The sequence below is a fragment of the Theobroma umbraticum genome, unplaced genomic scaffold (genome assembly GCF_002168275.2).
Source record: "Theobroma umbraticum cultivar Fairchild unplaced genomic scaffold, ASM216827v3 scaffold_30.0, whole genome shotgun sequence".
In the NCBI taxonomy this organism is placed as follows: Eukaryota; Viridiplantae; Streptophyta; class Magnoliopsida; order Malvales; family Malvaceae; genus Theobroma; species Theobroma umbraticum.
This window is the reverse complement of record NW_018397254.1, coordinates 5881292-5897886: the sequence shown is the minus strand read 5'-3', so window position 1 is coordinate 5897886 and position 16595 is coordinate 5881292. Positions and strand designations below refer to the sequence as shown.

At 35.4% G+C, this 16595-nt stretch overlaps 2 protein-coding genes across 2 annotated transcripts; one reads left to right on the top strand and one right to left on the bottom strand.

Moving 5' to 3' along the window:
• Nucleotides 1-483: 483 nt before the first annotated feature.
• Nucleotides 484-5700, bottom strand: SOS3 (Calcium-binding EF-hand family protein). The gene is made up of 9 exons (XM_021445248.2): nucleotides 5430-5700; nucleotides 2628-2774; nucleotides 2447-2529; nucleotides 2280-2339; nucleotides 1979-2087; nucleotides 1802-1854; nucleotides 1379-1459; nucleotides 1178-1290; nucleotides 484-887 (listed from the first exon to the last, which is right to left on the bottom strand). The coding sequence occupies exons 2-9, from the start codon at nucleotides 2704-2706 to the stop codon at nucleotides 824-826; spliced, it is 642 nt and encodes a 213-aa protein (XP_021300923.1). The 5' UTR covers nucleotides 2707-2774; nucleotides 5430-5700; the 3' UTR covers nucleotides 484-823.
• A 7413-nt stretch (nucleotides 5701-13113) lies between these two features.
• EMB1796 (Pentatricopeptide repeat (PPR) superfamily protein) lies at nucleotides 13114-15811 on the top strand. Its single transcript, XM_021440499.2, is given in 6 exon segments — nucleotides 13114-13761; nucleotides 13763-13820; nucleotides 13823-14731; nucleotides 14734-14961; nucleotides 14964-15495; nucleotides 15497-15811. Coding segments are annotated over 6 exon segments (1947 nt in total). The 5' UTR covers nucleotides 13114-13623; the 3' UTR covers nucleotides 15579-15811.
• Nucleotides 15812-16595: the final 784 nt, after the last annotated feature.

The following is a 16595-nucleotide window of genomic DNA, read 5'->3' as shown; positions in this document are numbered from 1 at the left end:
TGCCTCAAAGCCTTTTCGAAGAAATGCAAACCTGGATCTTAACCTTAAGCTTGTCGGGCTATGGCAATGGGTTTCTTTAGATGAGACACAGCAGACCAAAGGCGAGGAACATGGAAAGAAGAGTATTTTCCTGGAAAAAATGGCATCACCTCTGAAACAGGATGCCTGCAATTTCATAGCTAATACTGAAAAAGCACAAGTTGGAGGTTGGAGCTTTTGCTTCACCTTTCCTTTTTTTTTTTGGTAATTTTCTAATAAGGTTTAATGATTTCAAACACTCTAAACAGACAAGGTTAGGCAGCCTAATCGTTGTTTTGACCAAAAATTAATTAGCCATAACTAGGGTTCTAATTGTCTAAACAGATACGGAAGTTTCACAATGTGAGACCGAACCCACATTTTTATTTTAGTATTGCTTTTCGTTTTTGCCTCATCATCCTTTCACTTTGGAGAGGGAATAATCAATCTGTCTTAAAGTGTTAGTTCGATTCCAGGATTTAGGATTGCAAATATATCTCTTCAAACTATTTTATCACAAAATCTCTGATGCGCGACAACAATGTACATTGACAGAACATATCTACAACTCTGTACGGAACCCGCCACATTGGAAGAATATTTAACAACCTGATGACGGCAGAATAAGGTTGCAGCTTGTGAACTCGATCGTGCTTCATGCCTGCCGCCCAGGGGTTCCTAAACTCTTCTTCCTAGATAATGTTCTTCATGACGAGGTAACACAAAATCTGATGTTCTTCTGAATCGTCTCCCACAGTATAGGATAAGGCATGATTAAGATACCCTTTTAGCTTCAGCGTTAAGCCTAAATTTCTGACTCCTCAACCTCAGACCTGACCACAAAGCTGGGGAACGCAAGGGTTATATCCCTGCAAGACAGAATCCACAAGGGAGATCAGTACCAAGCATATAACCAGAACTGTGGTACAAAACAACCCACTTAAAACTCAGCAATTTACTCTACTCCATGACTATGGTGAGGTAAGTACATTTATGAATTAGGACTAGGGTCATCTTCAAAATTAGACAAACGAGATTATAAGAGGCTAGAATTACGGGTAGAAAAAACAAAAAAAAAAAAAAGAGAAGAGAAAATGTGCCAGAAAATACTGTCACTGTCAGAAAGTCAGCAAAACTTGTCATAACACTTGCTACTCACTTTAGATATGGAAGCGTCATGTTCTTTATAAGAGATGGATGCTTTGATACAAATTCCTTCCACTCTTCTGAATCAATTTTTCCATCGCCTTGTGTGTCTGCTTCATTAAATGTCTGTGGAAAAGATGAAAGAAAGAGATTCAGAATTGTCCACACCGAATACGAATGGATCAGATAGTTGACAGGTTGGAGTTATGTGCACCTTATCCACAATTGTTTCAACAGCATCTTCTGAAAGAACCAGATCCGATTCATGCAAAAGTGCCAACACCATCTCCTTCAACTGTGAGTTGATAAAATATAAGTATCCAAAGATTGATTTAGAAACAGATCATAAGCAGCAAGAATCATGATGTGCATTTATATTCTATATCTAAAAATAAAGATATTTTTCCTTTATCATCCTACAGAAAACAATGTTATGAGAGCATATATCAGTAAAGCAAATGGTAGAAAGAGCAACATTTAGGCGTTTGCCAATTGTTGGAATTATGTTTTCTGAGATGATTAGCCAGAACTATTCCAATTTTGTTAGCAACCATCAACAGATTAGAAACCAAATAATATACATAAAAAGATCTGTAAATAATGGAACTAACAGGTCTAGCACTGTTGCAATACAAACCTCGTCACGCTCAATAAAGCCGGTTTGTCTTAGGTCATAAAGCTTGAAAGCAACTGCAAAAAAATTTTCTCAACTTAAAACATATTGTATTGAGCATGATATTGAAGGCTATGCATATGAAGAAAGGTCCATCATTTGCACATGTATTATCTAGAATATTAATAAAATTGACATTACATGCAATTTTGTCAGCCACAGGTGCATTGGGGTGAAAGACACCCAACGATCGAACAAACTCTCCGAACTCAATGACCCCATTACGTTTGACATCAAATAAATCAAAAATCTGCAAATCCATAAAGGATGTTATTTAGAAGGAGGGAACAGTAAGATTGCAGAAAAATAAATGTTCTGTTCTAGTAAACTAGCATATGAATAGTTGAAGATTATGCATTATAAGCTAAAGCTACTTATAGGTTTCAATACATAATAAAGTTGGATACAACAATACAAGCAATGGGGAGCTAACACTACACACCCTGTCTGCAAAAAGATTCCTCCGATTTCTGTTCCTGAAGAGGGCAAGCTGAAATTCTTCCTATTCACAAGAAAGCATTGAAATTTGTCAAAACGTCACTGCAATTAATATCTTATGCTTGATTGAATTATAAATGTGAAATTAAAACAAAACACCAGATAACATACCTTGTGAATAAGCCCGTCAGCAATTATTGAATTGCTTAATTTCTTAAAAAGCTCATGCAAGGCCTCTACTTCACTAATCGTAACTGCAAAGAAGAGAACCACTATTGTAAAGAGAAAGACAAACAAAGGCAAACTTCATGATGAAGTTGCAAGCTACAAAGGGCTGGGAATTGTTACTCACAAGGAGTTTCAGCAGCAAGAACAGTTGGCTCTTCATAGCCAGGTTCTTGTTTTCTTCTCTTTGAGCTTACACAGCCCATGACAACAGCTAGTGTTATTCAATCACAAAAATTATTGACAATGCACTCATTTGCTGCAGAAGCTTCACCTGCCAATAACAGAAGTATACTTATCAACAATCACTTGCCTCATCCAGAACTGTAACTCAAAAATTCCAAAATCTGAACATTTTACTTATATTCACATGCATTATGCTAGAAGATTTATCAGTGGCATCTTATTATTAACTCAAGTAACAGATGAGCAAAATCTTCTAGGAGCATTTCCTTCAAGCCTGAAACAAACAGTCAATTCTAACCACGACAAACAAACATGACATGAACTAAGGTGATCATTGGTTAAATACTTAGAGAATACAGAGTAAATGATCTTTGAGGTGACCGCTTACCCAGAACACCTCCTAGATAAGACTGGCAGGCATATTGATGAGTACTGCTTGCCATAATGAGCGTCGACGTCTTAGAATGCATTATTTTAGAGCTATTGCTTTTCCATGCTAGTTCTCCCATAACATAGTCTCAAATCAAAATATGGGCTATCATTAAAATAAGAAGGAAAAAAAAGGTACCAAATCTGCATCCTTATGGTAAAAGTAATAGTAAGTGAATAACATATTTGACGTCAGGAAATCCTACAGATCAAAAGGGTTTACGGCCACTAACATACTTCAAGATTATGTGAAATAATAGATTGACTTGCTAGTCTCGGAAAGCAAAAGATAAAGATTCAACTATGGCCAGTATTATAAGTTAGTTGACAGCAAGGGGAAAAGCTTGGTGATGAAGCACTGATAGGAAGCCGTCCAGTAGATAAACAGCTGTCCTAAGAGTTAACAATTCAAACGTGAAAGAACAAAAAAGTCCAGTAGGCAAATGACATCAGGGAGGGTGACATAGCTTGGACTTTTGTCATTCACGAGTTGTTTCAAACATGGAGTAGAAGATACATTAAAGGCCACTCTTATCTCAGCAACCACCCACCTAACTTCCCGTGAGATGTGCCCTTCCTCCGTCTAGTCTAACCATCTTTGTAGTGTCTGGATCTTTGCCAAAAAGGCCAACAAAAGTTAGGTCTACATCTCTGTATGAAATTGTTTTGCCGTACCAAAAACCCACAATATTAGTTGGAGCAGCCATCGCAATCGCGCATCTTAAACGGGTTGCTTGGATTATATAATTTTCATTAAGCAGGCGTTAAACAATAGACAGGCCTGATAATAGAATCACTTTCTCTAGCTATAAGTTATTGTTGTAAAGCTACCAAGACAAAAGCTTCAAGGTAAGGCTGTCAAACTCAAACTCCATACACCACGCATACACTCTAAGATGTGAGAAATTCACTGTTGCCTCATAAATACTGGCATAGCTTGAAGAGACAAAAAAGAAGCCTCCTCATCAAACCAATAGATCCTTTAGATGGAGCAGAAGTTTAATTAGTAGCAAATGATGCCATATATGATCTTTAACCTCCACTTTAGGCCACAGATCTAGTGGGACCAAGAAACAAATACTAGGATTGATTACCAATCTGAAAACTCCATTTGATCCCTGTTCAAAGACGCAATTTTAATGAAAAAAAATAGTCTGGAAAATCCAAAAGATTACAAAAGCAAAAGGATTTGTTGCATAAATCATTCTCTTGGTACCAACAAAACCATAAGTAGATAACAAACACAATCAACGGCCTCTAGCTTTGGCTCCATATGTTCTAAACTAAAGAAAGAGACGGAGTAGTGAAAAAAATTAGACTATTCCTGCTCCCCCATACCTCCTCTCTTTCCGCCATCGGTTCGGGTAAACAACGAAAGCTGGAAACAGCAGGCTAAGCTGTGTAAACATTGAACCTTATACGACAATCCAATTCTAGAACTTTCCCACTTCTTGATCTTTTACCGCAACACCAAATTTATGGGGTGAGATCATTGAACTTAACGAGGATCTCTAACCAGGACAACTCAACTCGGAAAAAGAAATAAGAACAGAAAACAAATCAAAAAACGATAGTTGGAACCACCACCTTAACAAATCCGCATGGCCCTGCTCCCTGAATATAAAAATTAAAAAGTTTTCGTCTCTTGATCTTCACCTGTTCTTTTCTCAGCAACCAAACAGATGCTATATTTCAACTTGATTAAAATTTCGTATTACTAGCTTTCTGCTATGGACCACAAAATTCTAGTGGTTTAGGCCTTAAAATCTGTCATTTTAGCAAGAGAGCAGCCAAACCAAAACTTTACATTTTGATCTTATTAATTCTCAGTATTTTTCAAAATGCACGCTTAGAACCCATCAAGAACGTCAATCTTGTCTTTGATCTTAAGAAAACTATCGTTCATTAATAACAAAGAAAAACAGAAAAAAATTATTTCCTTTGTTTTTTGGGATGAGGTACCCGGAAACAGAATCCTGAATTCTTCAATCGAAACTCAAAAGCTTTAAATCCTTAGAACCTTATATAGAAAAGACGTAAAACATTATTAAAAAAAATCCAATGGATCTGCGCTGCAACTGCCATCTTTTTATTCTTATGTTTTCTCAGAAAACAAACAGAAATTCAACTCTACCCGGAAACTGAGGAGGAAAATGAAAAAAAAAAACAAAATTGAAAACGACTCCCTTTCGACGAAAAGCCTCAAATGAAGAAGAACCCAACACTCAAAAGATGAACCAAGAAGCTAAGAAGAAAGCAATGTCAGACAACAAAAAATCGAAACAGCAAAAATGATAATTGAACGTTAACTGACCTGGTTGAGTGACGGAGCTGGAAATTGAGGCTGAGACGGTTTGATCTTACGCTTCTTTTTTAATCTTTTGGTTTGGCTATATCCGACACCAGAATCATATAGAACAAAAGACGTTAGCATCTATTATTGGCTATATACATAGTTTGAAGTTTGCTTGGTGTGTCCCTTCTCTCGTATCAGAACCTTAGAACGGAGCATTGGATGGAGCTTCTCTCTTTCTTTGTTTAGTATTAGACTTTAGTTTTCAACGTTCGCTTTCGTTTCTGCCAATTTGATCTTAATTTAATAAATTGCTTTGCTCACGTTGGCTGACTGGCTGTCACCTGTCTTCCTCAAGTTACGTTTACTTTTATTTTTGATCCTTTTTTTTATTATTATGTCTATTTTTGTTTTCTTTTTTTCATAATTTATCGCCACTTTATAGTTATGGGAAAAACTTTTGATTCAATGGTTGGTTTTTCAAAAAATTAATTCTACTGTACATTGATTTATGAAGATTATATATAGTATACTCGTCATGATTAGTTAAAAATTTTATTTCAAAAATATTTTTTTCATTTAATATATTATGTTTACCAAATTCAAAAAATAAAAATACGTTAATTATAAAAATGTTTTTTTATAAATATTATTTTAATAAAATGTCTAAAAACATACACTTGTTAACATTTACCTTGACCAAATTATATTACCCTTTCTATCTCATTTTATTCGTATTCTTTTATAAATCTAAATAAATTTATTGGATATTAAATCACCTAAGGAGGTATATCTTCTCTTTTATCTTTCATTGTTAATTCTACTTAATTTTCTCTTTATTAAAATTACCAAAAAAAAACCTTCAAACTTTCCGAAACCAACAAAATAGTCGAGTTCTCACATTTAATTTAAAAAATATGTATATTAAATTAAAAAAATTAATTTATAAATTCAAAACTAATCTTTTATCTCTTTTCGATAATAGGAAGAAAATTCAATTTGCATATTTGAGGACTTTAATTGTTTTCAAAGCAGCCGACGGCCACCGTACGTTTTCTATTGAAAAGGTAATGTGCATGTAGACAATTTCCAACATTAATTTGAGTAAGGTTGCGGCCTTCTTATTTATTTTAACTTTGACGTTGATGGTTCTCCCTTCCTCCAATAAGTTAAAAAAAAGTGGGGTAATAATTTATTCAATGCGGCTGAGGTTAAGGCACTTTAATTAATAATTTAAAAAACATAAATAAATTGAATAACAACTTAATCAGGGATTTAGGGTTTAAGGTTTAGTGTGGAATGGAATCAAGTGACTTATAATCTGCGAGCATTCGCCGCGTTGGTCTCGTGATGTATTTTTCTTCTTTTCTTTTCTTTTCTTTTCTTTTTCCTCTCGTTTGGCAGATTACGAGAATTTAGAACTTGTGAGGTCCCTTCGGCAATCGACGAGGTTCCAACGTTAATTACTAAAAAAAATTTTTGTCTTGCAAAAATGTTTAGGAACAATTTATGGGTTCACATCCGTTAATTCAAAGCTTCGGCCACACTCAGTTGGTAGCAACAAGTGTGACCACCAACAAGTGGAATTCATCACAGCTACATCTTGTTGAATCTTAGAGACAGGTGGTGTATGGTTGTTGTCATGCAATCTGTGTCTTAAATATCTAAATTTGAGATGAACAGAGAGAAAAAAAAAATCACACATAATTTCATTTATATTGAATAAATATATACACAACTTCATTAACACATGTTATCAACAAATATAACACTTGTTAATACATGAAAAACAAGTGTAAGACATCATTATCATAATAACATGCATAACTCCTTGTAATAGTCTTTAATATTGAATAAAACACACATGAACATACATGATATTCAACTAGATTGCCCCTTGATATTTTGAACACTTGTTGCATTCAAGCATTAACTTCAACACGTCTTTTATCCGACCAATTGGGACAAAACCCCAAAATCCGAATGAAGACAATTCTTCTGAAAATTATGTGAGATTCCTAGATTGATGTTTCAGCTTCGTCTCAACATTCTGTGTATACATCTTCCATCTTTGTAATGTGTTGTCGCCTAAGGCAGGTATGCGTTACTCCAAAACTCGGCAGGAACAGATATTTGTAGAATCTAGGAATCTGGAAAGATTAAAGCCATCTCACTCTCTTTAAGAGCAAGTGAGCCTCTCTCCTTCTCTGTCAACATTAAGAGAACTGTGATTTTCAGGATGTTTGATACATCTAATTAATATTTCTTCACGCTGTCTGCCTGCTACTTTAATATGACTTTGGAAGCGAGGCGGTTGCAAAGCTATTGCTTTTACCGTTTTTCCTTTCTGGAAAAATCAGCTAACAACAAACTTTGTCATTTCAATGTCTTATTCAATACTCATTGCTCTGTATATCTAAGATGATGGATTGTGAATCTGCCTTTTCAAGCAAAAAAATAAATAAAAGTTAGGACGAACTGGTAACGATGATTTGGTTTGATCATTTTTGTTGGATGAAGATATTCAAGTTTTGATTTTTCAATTGAGGATGTTAGTTAGATAGTTAGTTAGTTATAATATTATTTATATATTTGATTTTATTTGATAACATATTTTATATTTTTTATTATATTTCATTTGAATAGAAAAATAAAATATCAATTAAAAAAGCATATATGAAAACTAATGCGCTCACATCGCCTCTCTGGGTTTCTCTTGATACGACCAGTTGCATTGGCAGCTCCCCGATGATAGTAGCGGAATGAGCATCGCCATCGGCACTATCATCAAACGTTAATAACATGGAACTCCAGCGCTGCATCTTTTTGTCCAATCAATTGGGTGGTAGGGTCTCTTGCGCCAGAATCCAAATAACAATGTAGTGGCGGAGTGCACCCTCCCCCTTTTTTTCGTGGCCATACCTGTAAAGCGGAGAGACTATTCAACTGAAAACTACCTGATGTGAGAGTCCGAAATCTCGCAACAAAACGACGTATCACGATCTAGATCATATACAAATAGTGTATCGATTGACCAAAGTATTGTTTATTTAATATCCGGGAAAGGTCGTGGGATCAACCATCGATAAAGATTGAAGCTCTTCAACTCTTCAAGCCTAGGCTCAATAGCATCTAAAGGGAAATGCGAACAAAATTAAGCACGTGAGACTGACAAAGAGAAGAAAAGAAAAGAGAGAGCTGTGTCTAAGTGTGATGAAAAGACGACGAGCCAAATCTGATAGAGCCACGTGTTACTGTGGACACCAAAAAGGATAACACCTCGACGTCATATGTCTATCTGACACGTTGCACGTGGTGTTGCTTTAAACTTTCATGCAAACACGTGCGCCTCGCCCAATTCTCCATCTCCATTTCAACTCTTCAACGCCCACTTAATCCCAAGGCTTGAACAAGGAAAACATCTACGTTATGAAATCTAATTTAGATAATAAGTAATTATATTAGTTATTTTTTCATTACGGGAGCACCGTAATGTTTAAATGAAAAAACCCTCATCTATTAAAGGAAACCTTTAAAAATAGTAAGATATATTATTTGTATGCATAAATTCGTAGATTAATTTGTTTAAACTTAATTTCTAATCGTAGGTAAACATTGATTTAATAGTTTTTCTATAAGTGTTAATAAGTTGAATAACAAAGTTGCATAATATAACAATTCTCTACTGAAATTAAGCATGATACACACTTTACTCGTTGATTCAGATTGTTGAACAGTATTTTTTTTCCCAAAAAACGTCACTCACGTAATAATTAATTATTGATGCCAATGCACTTGATACTACAGAAAAATAAAAATGTCAACCATTAATGTCACCAATCGACTGGTGTGTCAATAGATTAATTATTAAGAAATTGAACAATGGAGTTTCGGCTATTGTTTCCCCACATTCAAGAAATCAGTGGATTGGTAAGTTTCACGAGTTTTGCTTTTGATTTTCTAAGTAAGATTGAGTTTTTTCCCATAAGATCTCGGTATTTGAATTTTAATGAATCTTAAGTAATTAATGGTGTCTCTACAACAAGAAGACAACCAACAATTGATTTGATGTAAAGGAGATGCGAAAAAGAATCACTAGTTTAAGACCACCCTCCCTGGGTAGTGTTTTTCCTTTGATACATACTCTTCTTGGGTAATTGCAGATGTGGATCTCTGGATTAAACTCAAAATTCAATGATTGAAGATGAATCTCCTGCATGCACATAATACAGAACTTTAGATTAATTAATTAGCTGTTCAAGCTAAAATTATTGTCGAAGCATTCTCTGCACCTACCAATGACAGCCGCAGGTCCGCAGCCAGGTGCTCCTCGTTGAAATAATTTTAAAGACCAAAAGTACGAGGATGGTGTTTGTTTAAATTGAATATAATTAATTAAGGTTTTTTTTCCTCAATGATGCATGGGATGAACTACAAATCAAGCAACAAACTTAGAATAGAGCTACCTTATGTCATGACTGTCTCAGTAATGAACTGTCCAGTATTTCCTTGGCTCTCTTTGTCTGTCTTTTCCCTCTTCCTTTTCCTCATGCGCTAGGACCAAATAGTTGTGTTCAATAGTGAAGTCAAGATTTCATGCTTTTGAGAGATGACAAATGGAAGATAATATCTATAAATTAAACAGTAATATTAAAAATTTAATATTTGACAATAACATAAAATAATTTAAACAAAAAAATTTATATAAAAATACAAATAAATTTTTGAAAATTATTCAAAAGAATCAATCTTAATAATTTACTTAAAAGAATTAACTAGTATAATTATAAATAATTTAACAATAAGAATAATCTCAACTTCTAGATAAACTTAACAATAAATAAAAATTAACAAATATAATAATAAAAATCTCAATGGGATGCAATCTCTTAAAAAATATTAAGGACTATCAACAAACAATTCAATAAGAAACAATTCTTTAAAATTAATCACAAAAATTAAATACAAAATAAAAAACTTAATTGTTCACACTAATCTGAGCAAAGAAAAAAAACACAACTAATTTTTAGGAAAACAATTAAGCAATCTCTAAAAAAATAAGTAATAACTAATTTTAGATGCTTAATCAAATTGCTTTCAACAAAAGGTAGTTAAAACAGTAAATCTTAAATCAAAATCATCAAGAAAAAATTATTAAATAAAAAAATTAAAAGTTAAAAAGATTAAAAATAAAATAAATAAATAAACTAATCTTATCAATTATCATAATATGAAAATTAAGATACTAACTAAAAATTTTCTAGACAGAGAATGCCGATAAGCAAAAAAGTGTAAAAAAAATAATTTTTTTTGTTTCTATAATATTTGGTAAAAAAGAAAAGAGAGCAAGTGATAGGTTGTGACGTTTTGGAGAGGTAGAGTTTAAAAATAATTATATTATAATTGATTGTATTTTTTTTTGAAAAATATAATTAATTTTATTTTAGTTTAATTAAAATTAGTTATTGACTAATTGTTGTGTTATATTTTATTAAAGAAAAATTATTTTAGAGGTAAAATTATTGTGATATTTCAATATGTTAGAAAAATTTTAAATTTTTGATCGGAATAAAATTATAAAATATCTAAAAAGTAAATACAAGTTATCAAAATTTAAGATGACCGGAGGGATGAAATTATAAAATTTTTAAAAAGTAAAAATAAATTATAAAAATTTAAAATTATTGAGAGGCGGGCCCCCACTAGCCCCCCTCCCCTCCGCCTCTGGTTGTGTTCTCCGTTCAATTTGAAACGGAGATTAGTTGTTCCGGGCTGTCGGTCATCGATCAATCAGTCTGACAAGATTTCGTGACGACAAAAATTATTGAGAGGCGGGCCCCCACTTGTCCCCCTCCCCTCCGCCTCTGGTTGTGTTCTCTGTTCAATTTGAAACGGAGATTAGTTGTTCCGGGCTTTCGGTCATCGATCAATCAGTCTGACAAGATTTCGTGGCGACAAAAATTAAAGTCTTGTTTAATCATGTATATTCGGTAGCTGTTGGTGCTTGTCTGTCGGTGACTTAAGCGTCGTCGGATGCAATATGGAATATGTTTTCTTACTCCATAAAGGCTATAGTTTGATCTGTACTACTACTACGAAGACTGGTTTTAATTAGAATTAATTATCTTACTTTTGCAGGTGAAATGACTTTTATATATTTAGATTACCTGCGGGCTTCCTCATACATGAATGCTGTGTTTTCGCTTTTTCTTTTTGGTAAGCGAATATTGTTTTTGGCTAAATCAAAAGTGTTTATTATGTAACAAGAATTAAGTTATGAAATTAATAAACATTTAACAAAACAAAGGACAGAGTTCTATACACATTCAAAACTAAATTGATAAAAAATCGTCTAAACTAAAGACGAAAATAAAGACCAAACATCAAAAGAGTTACAACATCATCCCCTTAACACTAGTTACAAAAAAGAACTCCAAAATACTTCAACCAAAACACCCAGCAATCTTCAATTCTCCTTTGCTTGTATAATATAACAATACCAATAATAATATCCATTGAATGCACATGTTAGTATAATGGAAGTAGCTGGAAGCATTATTCATATGACAGCAAATCAAGCAGAGGTCGCCATCAATATATGATACAAAGTCGTGCATGACTAGACGAATTTATCGGTAGGGCAACACGAGATTCACTTATTTCACAGCTCACGCCCGTCCAAATCCAAAAACAGATGCCTAAACCGCCTGCACAGCTCAACGCCGGTCCGTAGGCTGTCGTTTCCCTAGCTAGTTGCTTTCGGCACATGGTCATTGGGTTGGGCGGCACCTTGCACGTGACAAAAATGAGACTATTAGAAAAATATCATCAAAGCTTTAAAACATCCTTGGTAGGCTTTATTCTGCCCTAAAATTTGTCAACCATATATTAAAGTAATTGTCCAAGTCCCTTTCTCCTACCTTCCCACTTGCTAATTTATAGCATTAATCTGCTGTGTTTCTTCTAAGAAGACAAATTTCTATTGACAGAGATTTGAGGGTGGGTGGTCATAGACAATGGCGTGCACACGTACCTTAATCAAGCAATTTGAGTGCATTTGGTGATAAGAAAATCATATAATCAACGTGGGAATTAATATATCAATGCCAAAGTTCAACTTGGTTCCCTGTTGTTTATCTCCTATTACGTCATACTTCGGCATGGTCCCTTCATAGTTTAATTATTTGATGTTTATCTTTTGTGCATGACTTGTCTTAGTAATCAACAGTCGGTTTCTCTCCTCAATTAGTTTAAGTTTGAAAAATCATTTGTCCATTCTTTCCCTTTCCACAAATCTAGCTCTCTCCCTCCAGTACATGGATAAATTATCAAATAATTAAGCTATGACGCTTCTCTTAAATCCTCCACAAATATTAAATTTTTTTTTCTCGAGATTCATACATCATATAAGCGTTATATGTGATAAAAGTTGAAAACACATATACACTATATTAACTTGTTGACTGTATAGCAATTTTCTAACCTTTAAATAATTCATATTTTTCTCCAAAGGGAACAGTTCCACCTAATTATTATTATATATATGATTTCCGTATTAAACTTTGATTATAATTCCTTGTGCTTATCACACAACTTTGTACGCTTATGATGGCTAGAGATGATTATCTTCTCTTATGTTCCACCTTGAATGGTTATTCTATAAATTGTTTTAAAAACTTGGAAAATTTTAGAATTAGCTGCCTGCTATGTGCCACAAGACAATCAGATTCTTCTTTTGTTTGAGTTAAATTTGTCGAGTTGAATTGAATCAAACTTATTTTTGGCAGGAAATGAGTTTGAATTTAAGGCCCATAAGACTTGAAAATTAGGAGAGTTATTTGGATAAGAAGGGGTTGGCAATCCAATGAAGTTGGCCCAGAGCCTTGTTGGTTCTTACCCTAAATCTGATGCACATGGCCCAAGTCCATAGGAGCCTTCATTTTTGGATTGATCAACCGATGATCTTGAATGTCGCATTCTGCTTTTAAAAAGGACAGATGTGTTGTATCTGTATTATGGCAGAGTTGGGAGTGCTAGTTCAAAGTGTGATGGACTGACACTGTGGATCGAACACTTCCTAATACTCATCACTTCAGCACCCTTAAACCCTGAGCAGAACCCTATCAACTTATCGCCACTGAAATCCCCCCTATTTCCGTTTCCCCAATCAACAAAACAGAAACCCTTTGCTTTCCTCTCTTTCGCCTTTACAGAAATGGCTCTCTCCAAACCTACCTTTCTCACGCATCTTAAAAATTTAGCCAAACGCCACCACCGTTCGCCTCCCTCCTTCATTACCCTCCGCCACCTCTCCTTCAACACCCCAGAAGAAGCCGCAGCCGAACGCCGCCGTGCGCAAGCGTCGCCTCCGCGTTGAACCTCCCCTCTCCTCTGCCCACCGCTCTCAGCAGCAGCACAACAGATGGCCCCATCAAAACCTATCCAGAACCCTAACGCCCCCAAAATCCCCGAACCCGTCACCGTACTCACCGGCAACCGCCTAAACCTCCACAACAAGATCTTAAAACTCATCCGTGAAAACGACCTCGAAGAGGCCGCTCTACACACTCGCCATTCCGTTTACTCCAACTGCCGCCCCACAATTCACACCGTCAATGCCGTCTTAAACTCCCAGCTCCGCCAATCGAAATACGCTGATCTCCTCTCCCTCCACCGCTTCATTACCCGGCCGGAATTGCCCCAATGTGATAACCCACAATCTTATTTCCAAACTTATCTTGATTGTAAAAAACCAGATACTGCCCTCGAACATTACAAGCAGTTTAGCAATGAGTCCCCGGTGAATCCTTCTCCTACTACTTATAGGATTTTAGTGAAAGGGTTGGTGGATAATGGTAAATTGGAGAAGGCTTTGGAAATGAAGGAAGAAATGGTGGGGAAAGGTTTGGCTCCTGACCCTGTTGTTTATAGTTATTTGATGTTGGGTTGTGCCAAGAGTGGGGATTCAGATGGGATTTTTAAGCTTTTTGAGGAGTTAAAAGAGAAAAAAGATGGGGTTTTGGAAGATGGGGTGATTTATGGGGGTTTAATGAAAGGCTATTTCATGAGGGGAATGGAGAAAGAAGCTATGGAGTGTTATGAAGAAGCTTGTGGGGAGAATTCAAAGGTTAAAATGAGTGCTGTTGCTTATAATTATGTTCTCGACGCATTAAGTAAGAATGGGAAGTTTGATGAGGCCTTAAGGTTGTTTGATAGGATGAAAAATGAGCACAGTCCTCCTAGGAGATTAGCAGTCAATTTGGGAAGCTTTAATGTGATTGCTGATGGGTATTGCGCAGAAGGTAAGTTTAAGGAAGCAATGGAGGCTTTAGGTTAATGGGTGATTATAGATGTAGTCCGGATACTTTGTCTTTTAACAATTTGATTGATCAGCTGTGTCAAAATGGACTGTTGGGTGAAGCTGAGGACCTTTATGGTGACATGGGAGATAAGGGGGTTAACGCTGATGAGTATACTTATGTTTTACTGATGGATGCTTGTTTTAAAGTGGATAGGATTGATGATGGGGCTTCTTATTTTAGAAAGATGATGGAGTCGGTTTGAGGCCCAACTTGGCTGTTTATAATAGATTGGTCGATGAATTGGTTAAAGTGGGGAGGGTGGATGAGGCAAAATCGTTTTATGATACGATGGTGCAAAAGCTCAAGATGGATGATGCAAGCTATAAGTTTATGATAAAAGCACTTAGCGATGTGGGGAAGTTGGATGTTGTGCTGAAAATGGTTGACGAGATGTTGGATGATGAAAGTGTTGACTTTAATGAGGAGTTGCAGGAGTTTGTTAAAGAGGAGTTAAGAAACGAAGGGAGAGAAGAGGATTTGACAAAGCTTATGGAGGAGAAAGAGAGACTGAAGGCTGAAGCTAAGGCTAGAGAAATTGAGGCTGCGGAAGCAGCCAAGAGAAGTGCAAAAGCTGCTGTCTCTTCTTTACTTCCGTCTAAATTGTTTGGGAAAAAAGAAGATGAAACTCAGTCTACTGCGGCCAATGAAAGCACCATTGAAGCTGCCTCTGAAGGTGAAGTGCAAGCACAAGATGGGAATGCAGGGCCTATTGAAGAAGCTACTGTTACAGAGTTGTTGCAGCAGGCTCAAATTCAGTGGTGAAGCTACTGTTGCAGATTCTGGTGCTGTTGATACAAAATCATTCTGATCAAACGTGGTAAAAAGTGACGACGAGAAAGATAGCAGGTAATATCTCGATGGTTTTGAAATGAGAAAGTATCATCTTCTGTATTCCGTTATGGACGTAACGTTATCTGCTTGTCCAATCAATCTATTTGTAATTTAGGGATATTGAAATCAGGTTTTGATTCACTTCATAGTCTCTAATTATTAGTGGGAATGCGGGTTGAATAATTATTGAAAATAGCACAATTTTTTTCAGAGTGCTGCAGATTATATGTTGAGCTCCCTCTTTTTAGTACTGAAATAGTGGCATAGCTTGGACTTAATGGTGGCATTAGAGCCCCCAAAGATTTTTCTTTTATTTTGGATACCAAGATCAAAAACTGAAGATAAAATCTTGTTGGGCTTGATAAGCACGTTTCATTTCTACAGAATTTCAACCTGTTTTTTCTTTTGAAGTTGTCGAGTCCAATCATAAAGTTTTGAGGGTCAGCAAGGGACTTGGATAACCCAATAGGCCAATATTAGTCCCTCAGGGTAGAGCTTCTTTCCGATTTCCTTTCCAACGTTTTCAAGCATCCTAGGAATTCCGTTTTTGCTTCCTCTTGCATTTCTTGATTTTGTGTGGTTATTAGTTGGTAATTGGACAGATGGGATAGGCCCTCTGTTAGCTCAGGGACTCGATTTTCCTATGATAAGGCTTTTGTCAATTTGAGTTGTTAAGTCCTTTTGTAATTACACTACTCTTCTTTCCATAGCTTGATATGTCACTAGGAATCTTTTATTTACAAAATTCAAGACTTGTTATAACATACAAGCTTTTGAAATTAATAGAATTTTTACTTTTTTTTTTTTTAAAAATAACATTAATCATAAAAGTAGAAAATAGGACTTAACATGATGTTTGTCCACATGGCTACCCATAAAAGCAAGAGGGAAGTAATGGGGATGTGTCGTTCCTAACTTCATCAATGTGTTGAGTGATTATCAGGGACTTGCAAATGTAGCGGACTCCCGTTGAACAGATTGTCTTCCTCGGACA